The sequence below is a fragment of the Gopherus flavomarginatus genome, chromosome 19 (genome assembly GCF_025201925.1).
Source record: "Gopherus flavomarginatus isolate rGopFla2 chromosome 19, rGopFla2.mat.asm, whole genome shotgun sequence".
NCBI lineage: Eukaryota > Metazoa > Chordata > Testudines > Testudinidae > Gopherus > Gopherus flavomarginatus.
In genome coordinates, this window is record NC_066635.1 from 24,100,625 (window position 1) to 24,120,938 (window position 20,314).

General features: G+C 50.7%; 2 protein-coding genes across 7 annotated transcripts in view; one reads left to right on the plus strand and one right to left on the minus strand.

The window, feature by feature from the left end:
* The window catches only part of SUPT6H (SPT6 homolog, histone chaperone and transcription elongation factor), a 40,666-nt gene extending 26,170 nt beyond the window's left edge, over positions 1 to 14,496 (minus strand). For 2 of the 6 annotated variants that reach the window (XR_007770362.1, XM_050929054.1), the window contains exons 1-7: positions 14,380 to 14,496; positions 5,331 to 5,474; positions 4,044 to 4,211; positions 3,770 to 3,840; positions 3,137 to 3,332; positions 2,353 to 2,437; positions 1,217 to 1,490 (exon numbers count right to left, since the gene is read on the minus strand). Coding sequence is in view for 5 of the 6 variants with exons in the window: in XM_050929054.1 (XP_050785011.1) it covers positions 1,217 to 1,490; positions 2,353 to 2,437; positions 3,137 to 3,332; positions 3,770 to 3,840; positions 4,044 to 4,211; positions 5,331 to 5,436 (900 nt within the window). In the remaining variant the exon portion in view is untranslated. Of the gene's footprint in view, positions 1 to 1,216; positions 1,491 to 2,352; positions 2,438 to 3,136; positions 3,333 to 3,769; positions 3,841 to 4,043; positions 4,212 to 5,330; positions 5,475 to 10,167; positions 10,260 to 12,780; positions 12,801 to 14,379 lie in introns of those variants that run through there. The other 4 variants (XM_050929056.1, XM_050929059.1, XM_050929055.1 and 1 more) reach the window with 4 other exon arrangements.
* Positions 14,497 to 14,598: 102 nt separating this feature from the next.
* Positions 14,599 to 17,365, plus strand: SDF2 (stromal cell derived factor 2). Its single transcript, XM_050929087.1, has 3 exons — positions 14,599 to 14,800; positions 15,957 to 16,153; positions 16,789 to 17,365. The coding sequence occupies exons 1-3, from the start codon at positions 14,635 to 14,637 to the stop codon at positions 17,074 to 17,076; spliced, it is 651 nt and encodes a 216-aa protein (XP_050785044.1). The 5' UTR covers positions 14,599 to 14,634; the 3' UTR covers positions 17,077 to 17,365.
* The last annotated feature ends 2,949 nt before the right edge of the window (positions 17,366 to 20,314 follow it).

Consider the following 20,314-nt stretch of genomic DNA (forward strand, 5'->3'; position numbering starts at 1 on the left):
AGTGGCCCACAACTGTTCCTTTCATTCTGCACATGCCTGGAAGGTCTCAAAAATGCCTGCACCCTAGGGGCTTCATTGACAGCAGCTTTTCAAAGCATGCATCTTTGGACTCCAGGACCTACCTGTGCCCAGCTTCATGCTAGGTCACCACTGGATCGCTCTTTTGGGAATCACTGGCAGAAAATTCTGCAAGAGGTGCACAAGTGACACTGCAAGTCAAACCAGAGACTCCCAAACCACTTGTGCCATGGCCTCTTCTATTCCAATCACTCTGCACCTCTTGGGTCTAGCCCTGTTCAAAGTCACCTGCCATGTCAGCGCTCTCCCTGCAGTAGCCACACAGAGCACCAGTGACTTTGCCATCAGATTCTTGTCTCTCTCAGCATTTAATCTCCTCCAACTCGTCTATCCCTGGGCTTGCTCCACCTGTAATGTGATAGTGTAGCAGGGCACAACAAGTCTGGCTAGATCCCACGGCTCTTCCCCCAAGAAGAACGCGGCACTCCCATGTGCAGGGCCCATTGATTTGACGAACAACCAACCAATTCAAATTCAATATTTAAAAGAAAAAGGTCCATAGCTGCTTCACGCATTTCATTCCCAGGAGGGTGGGTTCAAATGTCTGCCAAGGGTTCAGGGGGTGGGGGAGGGCAGAGAACCTTGAAGGTTCCAAGGGGGTCAGGGCTATGGGCAACGGGATGAAACTAAAAGGGAAAATTGAGTCTGAATCTCAGGAAAAATCCCAACTGCGAGATATGTCAGGCTGGGGAACTCTCATGACAGGATGCAGCGAAAGCGCCAATTGCTAGGGTCATTGAAGAGGAGATTATACTAAGCACTAGCAAACGTCTTGTGGGAAACGTCCTGCATTAGTTAGGCTGGGGTACAGACGAGGCTGGAAAGTCCTAGCAAGCTCTCTCTCTGCTTTGTAATCTCCATTCTCATGATGAAGAGCTGTAATGAATGGGATCCAGCACCAGGGACAGCTGGGGAACTGTATTTCACACCCACATCGGCAACACAGACATCCAGTGGCCAGGGGAAACCCACTGCAGTTCCCATCCTGCCTTTTCAGCACCAGCACATGGGGATAAGGGAACCAGGATCCTAGCCCGCAGTCAGGCCACACCCCCAAAGAGCTGAATTACAGACCATCAACTCTCCCTCTGCTCTCACTGAAGGCCAGGAGGCCCTCTCAGCAGTACGGACCCCTCACCTGGAACCTCTCTGGCATGTCGGTCACACGGATCTCATTGTCCTGGTCTGTCAGGTGACTGCTCTCCAGCTCACTGGGCTCGTACATCTCAAAGATGCTACGTCGACTGACGCGCTTCTTGGCAGTCTTTTTGGGTCGGACACGGATCTCCCCTTCGGCCTCCTCATCCTCGTACTCATATTCTTCCTCCAGCTCCTCATCATATTCATTGTACTTCTCAAATTCATCATAGTCAAAGTCCACTCCGAATATCTCCTGAGCCTCTTGCAAAGCACTGGAGGAGAGACAAAGCTTCAGTAACCCCCAAGTTCCCTGAAAACCCTTCTCGCTGGGTGTGTGTACCCTGGCACCTGCGTTCACAGCTTCAAGTCGAGCATGGCAGGGAATGGATTGGATGTTTACATAGCTCATGAAGCTTCACTCACAGCACATGCTGCTTTGTGTGGAAAGAAGAGGTATGTAATCAATTTCCAATTAACTTGCCCCAAGACCTTGCCCTCTCCCAGGAAAAGCATGGGCACTACAGAGCTGTTCTGTGATGGCCAGGGCCCGATGGCAGGGCCTTCTCATTTACCAGAGGCGTTTCCTCCAGTGCACTTTTCAGGAAGCAGGGAAATAAACCTGGTGAAACTATAACAAGTCTGCCCAGAGCAGAGGAAGCTAACAATTTCTCCAGGCCAGCTAAACATCTGGTACTCTCAGCAGCAGTATCCTGAGAGAGGAGCCTTCAGACCTAGAATGACACCTGTGCTCTCAGCGGGAACTGGGAAAATAACAGGAAGAGGGAGTCCCTCATCCCAGCACTGGGTGAAATGGATAGGAACGGCACGCCCAAGGCACTACCAGGAGGATGCAGATAAAGTATGGGCCTGGCTCAGGGAGGCATGGGGATGCCCCTGCTAAATGACTGGTCGGTGTCCTTGCAAGAAAGGGGCAATCTTCTACAGGGGAGGAGAGATTTGGCACTTCAGAAAGTCACAAGCTATGGACTTGGGACTCCTGGATTTCATCTTAGCTTGGTTTCCCTAGGAGAGTCCCAATGTGACAACATGGGGAGAAGGAGGAATTGGCCAGACTGTCGTTGTGAGGGCTGAGGAAACTGAGCAGCCTCCCCACAAACCTCTGCTTCTACTTACGCATCTGTGTAGCCAGGGAGCTTCTTCCGCCACTTTGGCTTCTTCAGAGGTTGCCCATCATCATCCACAATGAAGTCGTCGATGTCTGGACACAGAACAGGGCTTAGGCTATTCAGAGCTCTGACAGCGCGTACCCAGGGGGCCATACAGAGCAACCTCTGCTATCGCTGGGTGCTAACCTAGCCAAGCCACCCATACCATCCAGGTGCCTGCCGGGAAGTTCTAACCCCTAGAACTCCAGAGATCAGCCAGCGCTAAAGCCCACACTCCCAAAGATTAAGAGAGCTTTGCAAGGCAAAGCCACCAGAGCCAGAAAAAGCCTCACTGGGGGGATATCAGTTACTGGGTTAAATGGAAGGAATACGTGCAGTGCATCCCCTCCCACTGGCCAGCGATGTTGGGCTGCTGCCTGAGGGAGGACTTCTGGCAGCAGCAGGGCCTAATGGCTCAGAAGTTGTGCTATCTAACGCCCAGAGATAGGTACTCTGCTCCCTTCATGTGAAGCTGTCACTACCACCATCCTGGGGGCAAGTGAGGCCAGAAGAACAGCAACTCTAAGCAATTCTCTTCTCTAGACACAGCCTGGCCACATCTGTACCCCATGGCTGTACACTTGGTTTGGGAAGTAAGTGGGTGCAGAGCATGGACAGCAGCAAGTTCACTCCCACCCTCGGAGCAATCAGTTCCTCCACCCAAACACTGGGCACAGACAAAGCCTTCATATGCACAAGACCCAAAGCACAGAGAGTCAAAGCACTCGAAGCAATAGGATACCGATGCCTACCAGATTCATCTTCCTCGTCCTCTTCCTCCTCTTCTGGAGGAGCTATGGGAGCGTCGACAGCCTCGCCTCCCTCTTCCCCTTCCCCATCCTGGAAGATTTCTTCAGCAATGGCTTCCTTCTCATGTTCCTCCTTCCCATAATCCTCCTCTTCATCATCCTCATCATCTGACATTTTTCGCACACGCCTGAATTTTTGCTACAAGAGTAAAGTAATCAGAAGGTCCTTGTCATCACAGACACCACATAAATGCAGCATATTCTCTACCAGAGCCCTTATGAACACTCTCTACCCCACAGCAACGTATCCCAACCGCAGGGAGCACCAGCACACCAGTGCATTCCATCAAGTGTGCAGGGCCTCCCCAGGCCTGGGCACAGCCCTGCCCATCATTCTGAGGGCCACACCTCTCTCTACCTTCCCAACACCCCAGCACTCACCCTCGGGCTGGGAGAACTGAAGGCCTGGCCTCCATGGCTGTCGTTGACTTCCATGCTACAGAAGTGCTCATACAGCAGTGCACATAACACACCCATGCTGGGCTCAACTTTCCAGCCCCACCTTCCCCCTCTCACTTACTAACCCAAGCCAAGGTCCCTCACCATGCAAAATATTGGCATGAAAATAGAACTCACTCTTTTGACTTTGACACCCAAGTTCTCTTCAATGAGGTCAAAATCGTCATCCTCCAGACGGTCATCAAAAGCTGGCAGGAGAGAGCAGACACACGTTACACTCCCCCGTACTGGTCAGTGCACAGCACAGAGACTGAGCTAGTGCCATTACTGCTCAGGCATCAGACCCTGGGAGGGCCAGGAGAAGCCCTGTTCCCTACTCTGCAGCTCCAGCAGCTCAAACAGGGCAGGTGTGCGTACTGCACCACACTGCCTGCCGCAGAGCCCAGCTTACACAACTTACTGCGTTTTCTCTTTTTGTGGCCAACATCGTCCTCCGAATCGCCAGAGTCGCTTGCCTCTTCCTCCTCCTCCTCTTCCTCATCATCATCATCATTAATGAATCCCTTTAGGTTCCCCTGCTCATCTTGATCATCAAGATTCTCCTCCTCCTCCTCCTCATCTGTGATGGACAGTAACACAAGTTTCAGAGGGGCTCAGGACACTTCACCCAGACTATTCTAGGTTATTTGCAATGAGCTCCTCTCTCAGCTTATCTGTTGGGGTCAGGAGCGTCACAGAATTCAACACTTTCAACCCGCACTCAAAGCAGACTCCTGTCCAAGTCAAAAGCCCAGCATTTCAGCGGTCTTACCGGGCTCTGTGTGCGTTGAAAAGAGCATTACAAGAAGGTCTCATTGCTAAAACAATTTTGTGCCATTGAAGTTAACATTCATCTCCAGTGAGCAGCTGGGTTACCCTAGCTCTGTCCGTCTGAACAGTGGAGGGATGCTGCAATGAGCAGAAGGTCAGAGACTCTGGAACCCCCTGCTCTTCCCCCTCAAACAAAGTCCAAGTTCATAGACCCTCCCAGCTGACTCCAAGGCCTGCTCACTGGAGCTCTCTCTGCAGAGAGAATGCGGGGCTGCGTGTATGTCTGGGGAACTTCTTTGCTTTACTGGGGAGCATCAGGTGGTTCTAGATGTTGATGGCAGGTGATTTGGTACTTGGGAATAAAAAATATGCTTCCAAGTGCTTTGAGGACGAAAGGCACTAAAACATTCTACGGGACTGCCTAGAGCCTGCCCTCCTATGCTCATTATGCCATGGCTTTGTCATGTGTTCCCCACAGATATAGGATGCCAAACTGAATAACTAGGGATCAAATCCTTTACACAAAAATGCACTAAGGGCTTATCGACACGGGGAAATTTACCAACAGAACTATACCAGTATAACGCCTTGTGTGGCCACTCTTACTACAGACTAAGCATTTTCCTGCAGAGAGTTATGCCAGTATAACTACAGTAGTGTGTTTATACCAGTTGAGTTCTACTGGTAGTTTTCTCCATGGAGATAAGATTTCCCAGTCAGCAGGGACACACTTGCGTGTCTGTTTCTTGGGAGAGTGCTGCCTTATATGGCCTGGTGGCAGTTTATAGTTCACCACCAAACCCTCTGCCTCGCAGTGATGAGAAGAAACCATTGCTAATCACTGAAAGATGGAAGAGCCGCCATGACTGTTCAGGACATGCTGAGAGTGCTGAAGCAGATGGGCCTGATGACAGATGAGCAAACTCACCATCTTCCTCTTCTACAAACTTCTTGTTTACTCTCGGAAGAACCTCCCCATCATCGTTGTATTCCTCCTCCGACTCCTCAGCCTCGCTCTCCACAAAATCAGACATGGCTCCGGCGTCTCACACCCCGCTCCACAGAGAACTACCTGGCAAACATGAAATCCCACTTACACCCAACCAAGGAAGCAAAAACCAAAAAGAGTCACAAAGACAGGGAGAAAGTTAAGGCAACCGGATTTCAAACCATTTATGAAGCTCCCTGAATTACCCATAATCCATCCTGCATGAACACACCAGTTGCCAAGGATTATGCAAATCAGATAGCAGCTGAGAGCTTCTAGAGGCTTTTAACCTGGTCTGAGTGAGCAGAAAAATCACAGGAGCAACCATAGTTACAGAGCTGAGCTCCTGTCTCATCCAGCAAAGCAGCACCACTTGACTGCTGCCTAGAAACCTATGAGATACACAACCTCAATTAAGGTTTTAACATGATTAAATGTCACACTTGGCTAATGAAATAAAAGCTAGAGAAGCCTGATAGGGTATATTGCTGACTGGCTGCTTACTAGCCTGGACAAACAAGGCAGCACATTGTTCACAGAGCTCCAGGAGCCAAACATGGCAAACTTACTACAGGAGAGGGCCTAAGAGGACAGAATGCTCCAGGAGTCCGGATGTGACAAAGTGTGACAGTTACACAGCATCACAATAACCCCGCTCTGGATTAGAATGTTTACGGATTACCAGAGAACAGCAAAAGACTCACTGGTAGGATCGAAATGAAGGCACTAGATGAGGACTGTTAAGGTTTGTTTCTAGGATCCAGACCCTTTGACTGCCACTGTATTAGAATGTGGCTTCTGGAAGCAGCGGGAGAGTCAAGATCAGCACAAGGGCAAACCACATGTCCCTAGTGGTGGTTTGGATTTACCATTTTCATTTCCTTTGAACTTGTGGCTTTACAACTCACCATCATTCCCAATTGACTCTGCTTCAAAAAGTAACACTGAGACAACAGAACCATTTACAATTCTTCCAGCTAGCACCCTGGTGCGGAAGCAGACCAGACACTGCCTCTGGAGATGGATTGAGAAGGGTTAGAGCAGGGGTGGCCAACCTGAGCCTGAGAAGGAGCCAGAATTTAACAATGTACATTGCCAAAGAGCCTCAGTAATACATCAGCAGCCCCCCCATCAGCTCTGTCCCCGCTCCCAGCACCGCCCACCCACCGGCAGCCCCACCAATCCACGCCTTCCTCTCCCTCCCCATACCTCCCGATCATCTGTTTTGATTTGTGGGGTGCAGGTGGGTTGGAGGGGGAGGAGCGAGAGATGGCAGGTGGGGTGGGGGGAGCGGGAAGTGGTGGAGTGGGGGCAGGGCCTGTGGCAGAGCCAGCGGTTGATCAGCACATTGGAAAGTTGGCGCCTGTAGCTCCAGCCGTGGAGTCGGTGTCTATACAGGGAGCCGCATGTTAACTTCTGAAGAGCCGCACGTGGCTCTAGAGCCACAGGTTGGCCACCCCTGGGTTAGATGAAGAGGCAGATCTAAAGCACTAACCTCCAAACTCAGTGTTGAAACAGATCTGATGCATACATGTAAAAACCGATGAGAAGCAGAACTGCATGGCCCCATAGGGAACACCACCCGGACAAACGAATTCCAGAAGGCAATCACACACAAGACAATCTGACTTTGGTGGCTTGGGATATGAGCAAGTCCCATCCCCATCTAGCTCCTGGGGCTGACCCCAGGTCTAGACATTCAGATTGCACAAACATGGCTGCTTACAGCAAATCTTGGGCCTTCTCCTCGATAAAAACATAACCTAGGTCAGGAGTGGCCAACCTGTGGATCCGGAGCCACATGCAGCTCTTCAGAAGTTAACATGCGGCTCCTTGTATAGGCACCGACTCCAGGGCTGGAGCTACAGGCGCCAACTTTCCAATGTGCCAGGGGGTGCTCACTGCTCAACCCCTGGCTCTGCTCCTATTCCACTCTTTCCTCTGAGCCTGCTAGGCCCTCGCTCCTCCCCCACCACCCCCAGCCTCCTGCACCCCACGAAACAGCTGATCAGGAGGTGCAGGGATGGTGGGGAGGCACTGATAGGCAGGGCTGCTGGTAGGTGGGAGGTGCTGGGAGTGGGGAGCTGCTAATGTATTACTGTGGCTCTTTGGCAACGTACATTGGTAAATTCTGGCTCCTTCTCAGGCTCAGGTCAGCCACTCCTGGAGGTCCTACTCAAACCTTCACATATATTAAAAGCTGCAAGGAAATGCATCAGCCTATGTCTCACAAAAGGAAATCTCACAACAGAGATATGGTACAGAAAAAACATGAAATTAAAAGAGATGAGCAGCTCAGATTCCACAGTCCCAAAGCCATCTGGGGACTCCTAGCTCTAGCCAGCACTCCCTCTACAACATACTAGAGACACGGACAAATAGTAACAGCTCTGGGCTAGAATGACATCACTCCACCTCCTGGCCAGTCATCAGCCTGTCACCCATATACCGACCCCTGTGCAGAATATCTCCTCCCCAGCATCTGCATGTCTAGCAACGACACACACACACACAATCCCTACCATATCTGCTTGAGCTGCTCTCCCAGATGGTAAGGCCACAAACATCTAAATATGCTTTTGTACATGGCTATTGCACCAACTACCTCAGACGAACTGTGTAACACTGTAGTACAGCCATATCATGTATCATTATATTACTGCCATCCCTACTTTGGCATGTAGGTGTGTATGAACCAACCACAAACAGTTCTCCTGTGTATCTGCTCATACTTGCCTCCTGAAATACAAACAATTACAAAAACAACCAGCGGCAGGCTGAATGGCTCTTTCACACATCTGAGTTTCTAAGTAGAACAGCCTCACCTTCTCTGCCCACAAGTCACCCTTTTAAGATAGCTGCAAAGATGGCAGAATTGCCCCCTCAACTCCCCAGCATGCCACAACCTTCTGTCTGTCCAAACTTTTCATTCTAAGCCCAAGTTCTTCTCACTGCGCGTTCCAGACACATCATCCCCTTCAGCACGTTTCCATTCCAGCTTGTCCAGTGAGCAGAAGCACAACTGAGAAGTAGCAGCTCATTTACTGGATGCACTCATCCAAAACAGCCACTCATTTCGAGACATTTGGCCATTTCCAGCTCCAGCATCATCCACTCTAAAAACAGTGTGAATGGCAGCAAGCAGAGATTAATTAGCATGGAAATTAGAACTGAGCATGGCTATTGCCTTGGAGATGTGGAATCAGATATAACTTTAGATAATGTTTTCACCCCTCAGCTCAAATACTGCGTTGAGTACAGAAATTCATTCCAACTCTAGCGCGGAAATCCCATTGGATGCCATGTCAAATAGCAAGCGGGAGTCTCAAAGAATGACTGTGCTGGAGATTGGGTGGCACAGAGTTGCCTGTCATTGGGAAATGTTGAAATACTAGAGAACCCTGGGAAAATGTGCGAAACTGCATCTAACCCGACACAGGGACAGGCCTCTCGGCCCCACAATTACATCTGCAGACACTCCTGAGGATAATTATCTTTACTGCAGGCCTCCCTTGCCACAAAAAGCGCTCACAGCACCGGAAACCAATGACCAGGATGATATCGTATACTTGGTAAAGAGGTATGTGAGCTGGCTAAAGGTAATAGGAATGCAGCAAGATAACCGAGTACAGAAATTCATGGCTAGTGTTTGTGGAGGTGTGTGACTAAACCTGATCATTCATTTAAAGTCACTGTTTGTGGTGCGCCAGTAATCTGTTGAGTGCACAAGTCTTGAGACTGAAGTTACCTCTATGCCTGTGATACCATAGTGAGACGTCAAGACGACCTTCCTTAACACTGAATATAGGTTAATTCTTCCTGTCTTTTATTTAACCAAATGCATTTGGTTACTGTAACACTCTGCCTAGCAGGGCTTTGGAGCGGAGCCCGGAGCTGGAGTGCGGAGCAGCTCTGGAGCAGTGGAGCTGCAGGTTTTTGCCTGGAGCTGGAGCACAGTTCCAAAGCCCTGTTGCCTAGGCAGTTTGTGAATATCAGTTACGGCACTTCGTACTGAGGGTTTGAAATGGCACTTTGCAGTAGTGATGTTAGATAGCTGGTGATGGAAAACGCCAGCTCCCTGCCTTGAGACACGCACACAGAACCCGCCCTTCTCTCATTAAGCAATACAAGGCTGGGCCAGGGGCATTCATACTCTGCTCAGATCAAGGCCACCCCGACAACTTTCTAGAACCCACAAGTTGCCCTTAACTGGAATAAAGCAAAGCAGATAGCAGCTACCCTCGCCTTCAATGCAGAGATTACAGGTCTCGCTAACTACAATCAGGCCACTCAGCTCAAGACAGATTATCACAAGCTGTAGGTTACATCTCTGTTTAGGCGAAGGAAGCCAGGAGCTGCATTCGGCCTGGCTGAGTTGCTTTGGCATTGCTGCTTTCAGCGCTGAAACACCTGTACAAGACCAGCCACTAATGAAATCAACCCAGCAGTCTCCTAGTTGCTTAACAAAACACACATGCACATGAGTGCTGGAGCAGACACAGCTCTACAAATACCGTACACCAATGTTTTTGCAGAAGTTAATCCAAGGACAAAAATATATCAATATTGTGATTAGTGAGTCACTGCAGAGAGTCAGAATGTTACAGGCACAGATATCAGCACACTGGCATTTTCTCTCACTTCACAGTGCCTTGTTCTGGGTGAGCAAAGGAGCAGTGGCAAGAAGTCCCAGGGAACATCTGCCTGGAGGATGGGGGCTGCGACGTGGGGAACAGGAGATAAAGGGGGGATGGACAACATAACCTTCGGTATTTACATAGCCAAGATGATGCCTCCTTCTCCAAAAAGACGACATTCCTCTTGGCCAGAAGCCACTCCATTGCAGAAACAGCTTCAGAATAAATATTGCTGGAGGAGAGAGAAAAAGCCAATCTAGGCTTCAGGAAAGAAAAATAATGCCAGAGTACATGGTGGGGCATAACTCACCACTCAGATTCACAAACAAGGAATAGAGATGCTCTAGTCACTGGATTTAAACAGCTACCAGAAAACCCACCCAAACTCCTACATAGATCGTTTAAGGGCATGTGTGTCTGTGCAGCTCCACAAGATGGCACTAAAGGGGGTCCCTTTGAAAGGTTGAGAAATCCTGGACTAGCAGCTGATCACAATGGTCACTTCTGGCCTTAAACCCTATGAAAGACATCACACTGAAGCACCATGACGCATCCAGACCAGCACCTTGGACAAAAATACCCTTCAAGAGCAATTAACTGCAGGGGGATGCTCAAAATCAAACAAGATTTATTTAAATTGGAATGTGGATCTCTATCTGTTAATCCCACCCTGAGTCTATTGTGACTGTAAGCAGCTCAGTGCAAGGATCACATCTCAGCGGGTGTGCATAGTGCCTACCACTATGGGCCCTGCAGGCTCTACCCAAGCACCAGTACAAATTTCTAGTTTAGATTTTGCAATAGTTTAGAATTTACAAAGTCTAAATGACCCTCCCGCCACCCCACCCCACCCTCCATACATTGCAATGCCAGGAAATCCAAGAGTGAAATCATAAATACCACTCTGCCACTCAGGCTGGCTCTAGCCTCTGGAAACAAACACCACAATATTATTCCAATAAAATCTAGCGACAGCAGAAATTTCATCCTGACAGTTAACTGACAATTGCCTATAACCCACTACAGGCAATTGCCAGGCCAGACTCCATCTAGGTGTCCCCTGCTTCAAATCACCTCATCAGGTTAAAAAATAAAAGGCACTTCTCCTAAAGCAGCTTATGATTTTCAGAGAGTCAGTCAGTAGTTTAAAATAGCTATTTTGTCATCTACATACCTGAACTGAAAAGATATAATTATTTAAATTATACAGATCCCTATTAACACTGACCTAGTAAATTCATATTGTCACAGAAGTATGATAAACTCCCAGCTCCCATTCTAATTCCACTTTATTTAAATGCAAAGACTCAAGGGGGCGGGGGGCCTCAGACATGTACCCAGCAACATCACGAATACCATTTTAGACGTTTAGCCCATAGTCCACAGCACATATTATCCAAATATGAACAGTATCAGGGATATGATATGAACAGTATCAACAGAGCCAGATGTGTACCCAGAAGCCTCCTACTGCAAGACAAACCCAAGAAAGAAACCAACAGGACTCCACTGGCCATCACATACAGTCCCCAGCTAAAACCCCTCCAACGCATCATCAGGGATCTACAACCCATCCTGGACAATGATCCCACACTTTCACATGCCTTGGGTGGCAGGTCAGTCCTCGCCCACAGGCAACCTGCCAACCTGAAACATATTCTCACCAGCAACTGCACACCGCACCATAATAACTCTAGCTCAGGAACCAATCCATGCAACAAACCTCGATGCCAACTCTGCCCACATATCTACATCAGCGACACCATCACAGGACCTAACCAGATCAGCCATACCATCACCAGTTCATTCACCTGCACGTCCACCAATGTAATATACGCCATCATATGCCAGCAATGCCCCTCTGCTATGTACATCGACCAAACTGGACAGTCGCTACAGAAAAGGATAAACGGACACAAATCAGATATGAGGAATGGCAATATACAAAAACCTGTAGGAGAGCACTTCAACCTCCCTGGCCTCACTATAGCAGACCTTAAGGTGACCATCCTGTAGCAAAAAAACTTCAGGACCAGACTTCAAAGAGAAACTGCTGAGCTTCAGTTCATCTGCAAATTTGACACCATCAGCTCAGGATTGAACAAAGACTGTGAATGGCTTGCCAATTACAGAACTAGTTTCTACTCCCTTGGTGTTCACACCTCAACTGCTAGAACAGGGCCTCATCCTCCCTGATTGAACGAACCTCATGATCTCTAGCTTGCCTGCATATATACACCTGCCCCCGGAAATTTCCAGTACATGCATCTGACGAAGTGGGTATTCACCCACAAAAGCTCATGCTCCAAAACGTCTGTTAGTCTATAAGGTGCCACAGGATTCTTTGCTGCTTTTACAAATATGAACAGTGATTCTGACTTCCAGTGTGAGGTGGTCCAGAAATGTCCCTTTTTTCTGTTATTTTTCTTTCTATGAATCATATATAGCACACCCAGCTGCTGCAGGTGTCCCTCGTATGGGTCCCCTGGCTCTCCTCCACTTCTGCCTATTCTCTGGTATTGATTACCTTCAAAAGACTCATTTGTTTGACCAAACTCATAGCGTTATCTGGATATTTATGTTGTTCAGACTCCATAAACAGTAGCTATACACTGTAAAATCTGCTTGATCCTAATACAAGGCTGTCATTTCCCCATTGCAATACTGTATTCCTTGTTTCTCTAAGACACTAATGTTGGGGGATTGGTCCTTTTCCAAAAACAAGCTATCAAACATCTGGCTGCCAGTAGTACCTGTATTATCACTGGGTCCTTCCAAGTCACTAATTGCACCACTGTGGGTTCTGAGGATAGCCAAATCTTAGTTATCTGTTATAATTGGTGGAATTTTTAATGTCTTTTGAAAACTAGCTATTTGTAACTACAAATATCCAAGCAACAGAACAGCAAGGAGACACTCAGTAGTGCTTAGCAACTCAGGGTATTATTTGGGGATCCATCCACACCAATGGTGCTACCCTACTGCGCAGTGCTGGAGTGCCATGCGATCCTTTGGGATGAAAGATGTCCAGAGAGGTTGCATGAAGCTCCTGCATGGAATAGTGCAAAGGTTTAAGCAGCCCGTTTTAAAACACCTAGTCTCTCTGGAACCAAAGGTTCAAATCAGAACAAGGGCAAATCAACTCTGTATCCTTCCAAAGACAAGGTCAGTAACACAGGGTTACTCTGTGGGTCCCTTAGGGTAATGCCGAAAAACAGTGGCTCTCAACCTTTCCAGACTACTGTATCCCTTTCAGAAGTCTGATTTGTCTTGTGTATCCCCAAGTTTCACCTCACTTAAAAACTACTTGCTTACAAAATCAGACAAAAAACACAAAATGTCACAGCCACACGATTACTGAAAAATGGCTGACTTTCTCATTATCATATTGTTATAAAATCAATCAACAGGACTATAGCTACTGTAGTTACATTTCAGTGTATAGCATATAGAGCAGTATAAACAAGTTGTTGTCTGTATGACATTTTAGTTTGTACTGCCTTCGCTAGTGCTTTTTATGTAGCCTGTTGTAAAACTCGGCAAATATCTAGATGACTGGATGTAGCCCCTGGAAGACTTCTGCGTATCCCTGGTCGAGAACCACTGCCGTAAAAGACAGATCCTCTCTGCTAATGTTAAAGACCACAAGGCCCTTTTTGTAAGGGGAGAGGTTTGGCCCCGTTCTCTTTTGGGCCTGGTGACACCCATCCACAGCAATGTTGGTACCCTACTGCGCAGTGCTGAAGTGCCCTGGGATCCTTGGGAATGAAAGGCGGACAGAGAGGTCGCATGAAGCTGATGCAGAAGCCCTCATTGCCTGCTTACAGCTATGACTCAGATTTTGCTGCCCAGTGCTTGGAAAACAGGTTCTCTCAGCTCCATGTGCAGCAGGCTGTAAAGCACGTAGGCCTCTAGCCCAGGGAAAGGCGAGTCACCATTGCAGCTCCGGGGCCTTCTCATTTCCCCTAACAACCAACCCCCCCAATACACCCGGCGGCTCCCCCCCGGGCGAGGAGCTGCTGCAGGGCCACCTCGGCGGCCTGCCCCGGCACAAGGCGCACCGGGCACGGCCCGAGGCCGGGTGACCCGCCCGTGGGCGCTCGGCCACGCGAGCTGGCTGTGGGAACGGGACCCGGAGCGCGGCTGGCGCTGGCGGAGGAGGACCCGCGGGGGGCGATAGGGAGGGATGGGGCAGGGGGGGGGGGGCTGAGGGGCGGCGGCCCAGGAGGACCCTCCCCACCGCTGCCCGGGCGCGGAGAGACGCCCGCGGGCGATAGGGGCCCGCCCCGCGGGCCAGAGACCCCGGCCCGCGCCCCCACTCCCGGCCCCGGGAGGGCCGCGCCCGGACTCACCCGCTGGGCTCCGAGACTCTCGCCGCCCCCGCTCAGGGCCGAAGGGAAAATGGAGGCCTCCGCTGCGGCGGAGATAGCTGGGAGCAGAAGAGCCGCGACCTCCGGGCGCTCAGACCGTCACTCGGAAAGTTTCCGCTTCCGGCTCACGGGCGCATTTCCTGCCTCTCTAGGTGCAGAGAGTGCAGGGGAACGACAGGTTCCGAGGGCGCTGCTCTATGGTTCCGGTTGGGTGGGGTTCCGGTTCCGGTAGAGAGGATGCGGCGCTGGCGGGTGGTGGGGCCCCGGCTCCTGGTACTGGTGGTGGGCCTGGGCGCGGCGGCGGGCTCCGAGCCCGGCCCGGTCACCTGCGGCTCCGTAGTGAAGCTGCTCAACGTCCGCCACAACGTCCGGCTCCACTCACACGACGTGCGCTACGGATCCGGTAACGGCGCGGGCCTGGCTCCCGACCAATCCCCTCCCCCCGGTCCCCTGGCCTGGCCCCCGCCCGCGATCCCCTCCCCCCGGTCCCCTGGCCTGGCCTGGCCCCCGCCCGCGATCCCCTCCCCCCGGTCCCCTGGCCTGGCCCCCGCCCGCGATCCCCTCCCCCAGGGTCCCCTGGCCTGGCCCCCGCCCGCGATCCCCTCCCCCAGGGTCCCCTGGCCTGGCCCCCGCCCGCGATCCCCTCCCCCAGGGTCCCCTGGCCTGGCCCCCGCCCGCGATCCCCTCCCCCCCGGTCCCCTGGCCTGGCCCCCGCCCGCGATCCCCGGTCCCCTGGCCTGGGCCTCGCCCGTGATCCTCTCCCCCCGGTCCCCTTGCCTTGCCTGGCTCCCGCAGCTGGGACCCCTCGCACCTCCCCGGTCCCATCGCCTTTCTCTGATACCTGTTATACCCCATAGTTACCCTCTTTGTACAGGACTCTTTCCTGTATCCCATCTCCAGGTCTGCAGCCCAGCTGCGCCACCCCATCCCTTCCAAGGTCCTTCTCTGAAACCTTTCTCCTGGACCATTCATGCTGGACTGGGACCTGTCTCCATGGACTGAATCACTTTCTCTCCTGTTCTGTTCCCATCCCTTCCCCATTGCTACATATTGTTCCGAGCTTGGTCTGGAACCGAGTCCCCTGCCTGGTCTCACATCCCAGAAATCTATAGTTTTGGTACAGAACCTGTTCTCCCCCATCCACCCAATGACAACATCTGCATCTGTTGCAGGTTTCTGGGGAGTCTTGTTACCCTCAAAGTTCTTTTGAAGGCTGGGTATGTTGCCTCCTTCTCTGGCGGAGCCTAGGGTCCCTGCCCCCCTTATACTCTGGCTGCACTTGGGCAGTTTGTGCGGCTCTTAAAACCTTTGGAAGGAACGTAGTCCTGTTCCTGGTTTGTGTGCTGCTCTACAGCATGCTGCCGATTGCATTTTATGTTGGAAACTCTATAAGAGACCCAGAGTGTCAAAATATTTTGTTGAACTAAAACTGCCAGATGAGCAAATTCCTGCTTTTGGTGAAGTCTGTCCACAGCCTTCCCAAGTGTTTCTTGCTTTCTGCAGTACTTAAGACTTGTGGGCAGGTTGCACACTCTCTGACTTCTTTTCTGGTTACACAGGTAGTGGGCAGCAGTCAGTGACAGGCGTCTCTGCTGTGGATGACAGTAACAGTTACTGGAGAGTTCGAGGAAAGACATCCATGGTCTGTGAGAGGGGGACTCCTGTACAATGTGGGCAGTCCATCCGGCTGACCCACATCAACACAGGGCGAAACCTGCACAGCCATCACTTCACGTCGCCTCTCTCAGGGAACCAGGTAATCCCTGGAGTTAGAGTTGCATGGAGACCTCTGCAGGCATGGCTCCCACTTATTTCTCTGGCATTGCCTGATGAGGGTCTCTGCGGGGAGGTCTGTGGTATAGCATCACCCTTGGCACCCTTCTCTGCTCACTGAGTGGACAGTATTTAGTTGAGGGGGTTGGACAGGACAAATCTTGACCTGTCTGCTTGAGAGCTGGGCTGGTGCTTGCCTGAGACAGTGACAGGGGCTACCCTGCCCTGTGTGCCTGAGGGAGGAGAAAGGCGTTGTGTGTATGACTGCAGCAGGGAGAGATTTGTCTATAAGTCACTGCTGTGAAAAGGCAAGTCCTTGCAGGCCCCTGCCCCCTTTTCCAGTGGGAATGCTGTTCTCTGTGTCGGTCCTGCAAATCTGACACGATGTGATTCCTCAGGAGGAGGGGGACATGGAGGTATGCTCCTTAATTCTGATCCAAAGGCCCAAATCCCTGCTCAGTGCTCAAGATTGGAGGTTTCTTCTTCAAGCTAATATATAACCTGTACCAAGAATATAATCATTCCATGTTCTAGCTCTTCTCTGGGTGGCTCACTCTGTCTCGCAGGGAAGTTTTCAGAGGCACACTGAAATCGTGTTTCCTTCTGCTGTTCTTGCAGGAAGTCAGTGCGTTTGGGGAGGATGGCGAGGGAGACTACCTGGATGACTGGACTGTTCTGTGCAGTGGGACCTACTGGGTGCGGGATGGCGAGGTACGGTTCAGGCACTCATCTACTGACATGCTCCTGTCTGTGACCGGGGAGCAGTATGGGCGACCTATCCATGGCCAAAAGGAAGTCCATGGCATGTCCTACTCCAACCAGAACAACAACTGGAAGGTGATGGAGGGGATCTTCATGAAACCCAGTGAGCTGTTGAAGACTGACTCCTATCATGCTGAGCTATGATGGACTGTGCTGGGGCTCCTCAATACCTCTACCACACAGTGTTTATCTCCTGAAGGAACCAGTCCGTCTCTAAACACTTCTGGAGAGAGACTATTCCTGCACTGGTTGGCACAGGCCAAGGAGCAGAGCCCTGGGTCTCCTGGTTATTCCTTGTGTGTATAATTCTCTGTATTATTTAGGGCTTTGTCTCTTGCAGGGTTCTACTGCAGTTGGTTTTCTCCCTGCAGAGGGGCTAAGAGAAACTCTCCCTCCACAGGAAACGCAGGAAGGAGGGACTTCTAATGACTTGTGTTTATCATCTTGTACTGAGTCTGTTCCCATTGTAAGTGCCCTGAGTGTCTACCGCATTGACATCCTGCTGCCCCTGTAAACTCCATATTGCTGACATTCATGCACAGATGTGCCCGAGGGAAGAGAGCTGCTGACTAGAACTGGGCTCATAAAAGAATTCAATTGTCAAAGAGTGGGTGATGCTTTATCTTGCTCCCATTCCTATTTGCTTACTGACAGAATTACTCCAGGGCATAGAAATCAGCAGCAACTCCCAGGGGGTAGGCAAGTGTAACAATGCATCCACTGATGAGTGGCACAGATTAAAAAGTAGGCCAGCAAGCAAACTAATAGTACTTATGAAATAAAAAAGCCCCAGACCACTTGTGTCATGTCATCCGAGCACCAGCAGAGGTGTGGCCAGCTGCTGTTGGCAAGAGACAGGGCACGAGATGAAGAGAATGATAGTTAGTTGAGTTAAAACCAGTAAATAGCAGTTGTTGGTTCTGCCTGCTCATCCAAAATGAAATGAAAATGTTCTGTTGATAATCCCAGGCAGGGGAGAGTGTAACTGTCTCGTGCACGTGTGGCTAAGGCTCCTGTGTCTGAACACAGGGACGGAGAGTGTCAGGGGCTGCTTGTTTCTGAAGGCTTAAAAGGGGAGACTCCCAACAGCTTCTGGGATTCCAAAGTGTGACCATGTCTTCCTCAAGGCATTCCAGCCTGTACAGGTCAGGGGCCGTTCAGCACCAGTTGGGGAGGGGCTGTCCTGCACAGACTAAAGCTGTCATGTTGCTCAGGGAGAGCTCAAGCTGCCACCAATGCCTGAGCCCCCGCAATGGCAAGCCATTGGCTAGCCGAACTATGCCTAGATGATCCCAGCAGGTGATCCACACCTCATGCTGCAGAGGAAGGTGAAAACCGCTGTCAGTCTGACCTGGGGGAAAATTCCTTCCCCACCTCCAGTTCATTCCCTTGTCTCGGAAGAATTCATGCTTCTGGTGAACTGGTGGGTGGGCTTGTCCTGCTGGAGCTATGGGTGAGCCAGAGTGTGGGTTTGTGCTGAAGTCTTGCCATCGCCAAAGGCCCTGGTGTGCAGGGGAAGAATTCTGTGTGTCCTGCACTAGCCTTTCCACTTTCTCTGTGTGATGGACACTCGAGTTGCTGCAGGCTTGTGTGGGGCTTGGTTTCTGCTTTTTCAGGCAGGTTCCCTCTGGCCTCTGCCTGTGCATGAGTAGAGGGGAAGGACCCAGGGAATAGCAGAGATGTATGAAAATAAAAGAACTGCTTTGACCATGACCCTGTAACTCCCCACAGCATCATCTACCCTTTCAGGCAGGAGGTGGGGGACTCAGGTACCCCAGGGAAGCGTGCTTCAAAGGGACAGGCACATTCTTAATTCAAACAGTCCAGCTCTATTGCTGTAAATCGCCTTTTGAGGTGAGTTTGGATAAACAACTCCTGAGTTGCTGGTTCAGATGCCGCCTGGAGCAGTAGAAACGGAAAAGCATTCCCTTTGGGTGGTGATTTCTTGGCTCAGAGCAGTTCCTAATGCATGGGTGTCCACAGAATCAATCCACCTCCACCAGTTCTAATTGACTTCTCAGGGGCAATCCCTGCAGAGGCCCAGAGGTGAGTGAGCCATGGACACTGACCAACCCTCCTACCCCACTAATGCTTCCTCCAGCAAAGGGCAGAGGCCTATGGGATGGTGGCAGGGCATGGAAGAGGAATTGCCCTGCTGTTCCCTGTCCTGTTCTTATAGAAATGAACGGAAACCTTCTGCCTGCAGGGCTGTAGATCCCTAACTTTCACCAGCCACTCAATTCACTAAGCCATGCCCCAATGCTGGCTGTGGGGCTGGAGTTCTAGGGTGGCAGAAGTGCAGGCTGCTGCAACCTGCTGTATTATTCTTTGTACTTTCTAGCCCAGGCCCTCCTGTCATTTCTCCAAGCAGCATTAGTTTGTGTTGGCTCCCCACACCCTGCCTCCATTAACAGCCAGCTGTGATTTCATCAGGGAAAGGAGAGCTGGGAAGGGTGGAGGCAGGATGCTGCTCTAACCCCTCTTGCTTCAGTTACACAGAGTGCTGCAGATCACTTCCCTGGAGCTTTTGAAGTCGCTTCTGTGGTGTGGAAAGCACTGTTTGTGAACAGCTCTTCGCTGAGTCCTTGCAGGCAGCTATTGATATTCCGAGGGCATTACCACTGTCCCATCCTGTTAGCTGGGTGGTGCTTACTGGAAATTCAGTTGGTATTCTGAACCATTCTGATGCTGAACTTGACTAGACACCAGCAAGGGAATGGAGTGATCCTCTACGCCAGTTCTCTCCCCGCTCAGCTCCAGTTAAATTCCCTGTTCCAAGTAAAGGCAGTTATATAACAGAGTGCATCTCCAACTGAATTGAAATGGCGGGGATGTTAGGGGACCAGACCTGCCCCTGCTGTAGCTCGGCTTCAGCTGAGACATGCTGGCATCAAAAATGCAGAATTGTTTGGTGGACGTTTAATGAAATGGGGTTGGGGGACGAGTTCTCAGCCCAGTTCTCAATGAGCAGGTGCCAGTGTCATCAAAATCACATTGGAATTGGTATGTATTGGCTTCTGGTTGGCAGCCTCAGCAGAGACCAAGGACTACGAATAGGGACTGAATTTCCTTCTCCCTGAAAGATGGTTCCTCCAGGGCAGGGAGAGAAGCAAACTTGCCCTGTTCCCCAGCCTGTGTCTATTCTGTGAATAAGGATTCCAGTTTTCAGTCCCAAATTCACATAAATTGGAGAGAGAAGTGGAAAAAGACATGCTCCAGCTATGGATTAGTGCACAGTTGGCCAGACACAAAATGCAGACTTTTTAAAGGGGTAGGGTCCCATCAGCTTAAACCTTGAGTTTGAGTGAAAGAGGTGCCTGGATCTCATGGCAGTGGGTGCTTGGTCCTGGACAGATGCTCTGTGCTCAGACCCCATGGTGAC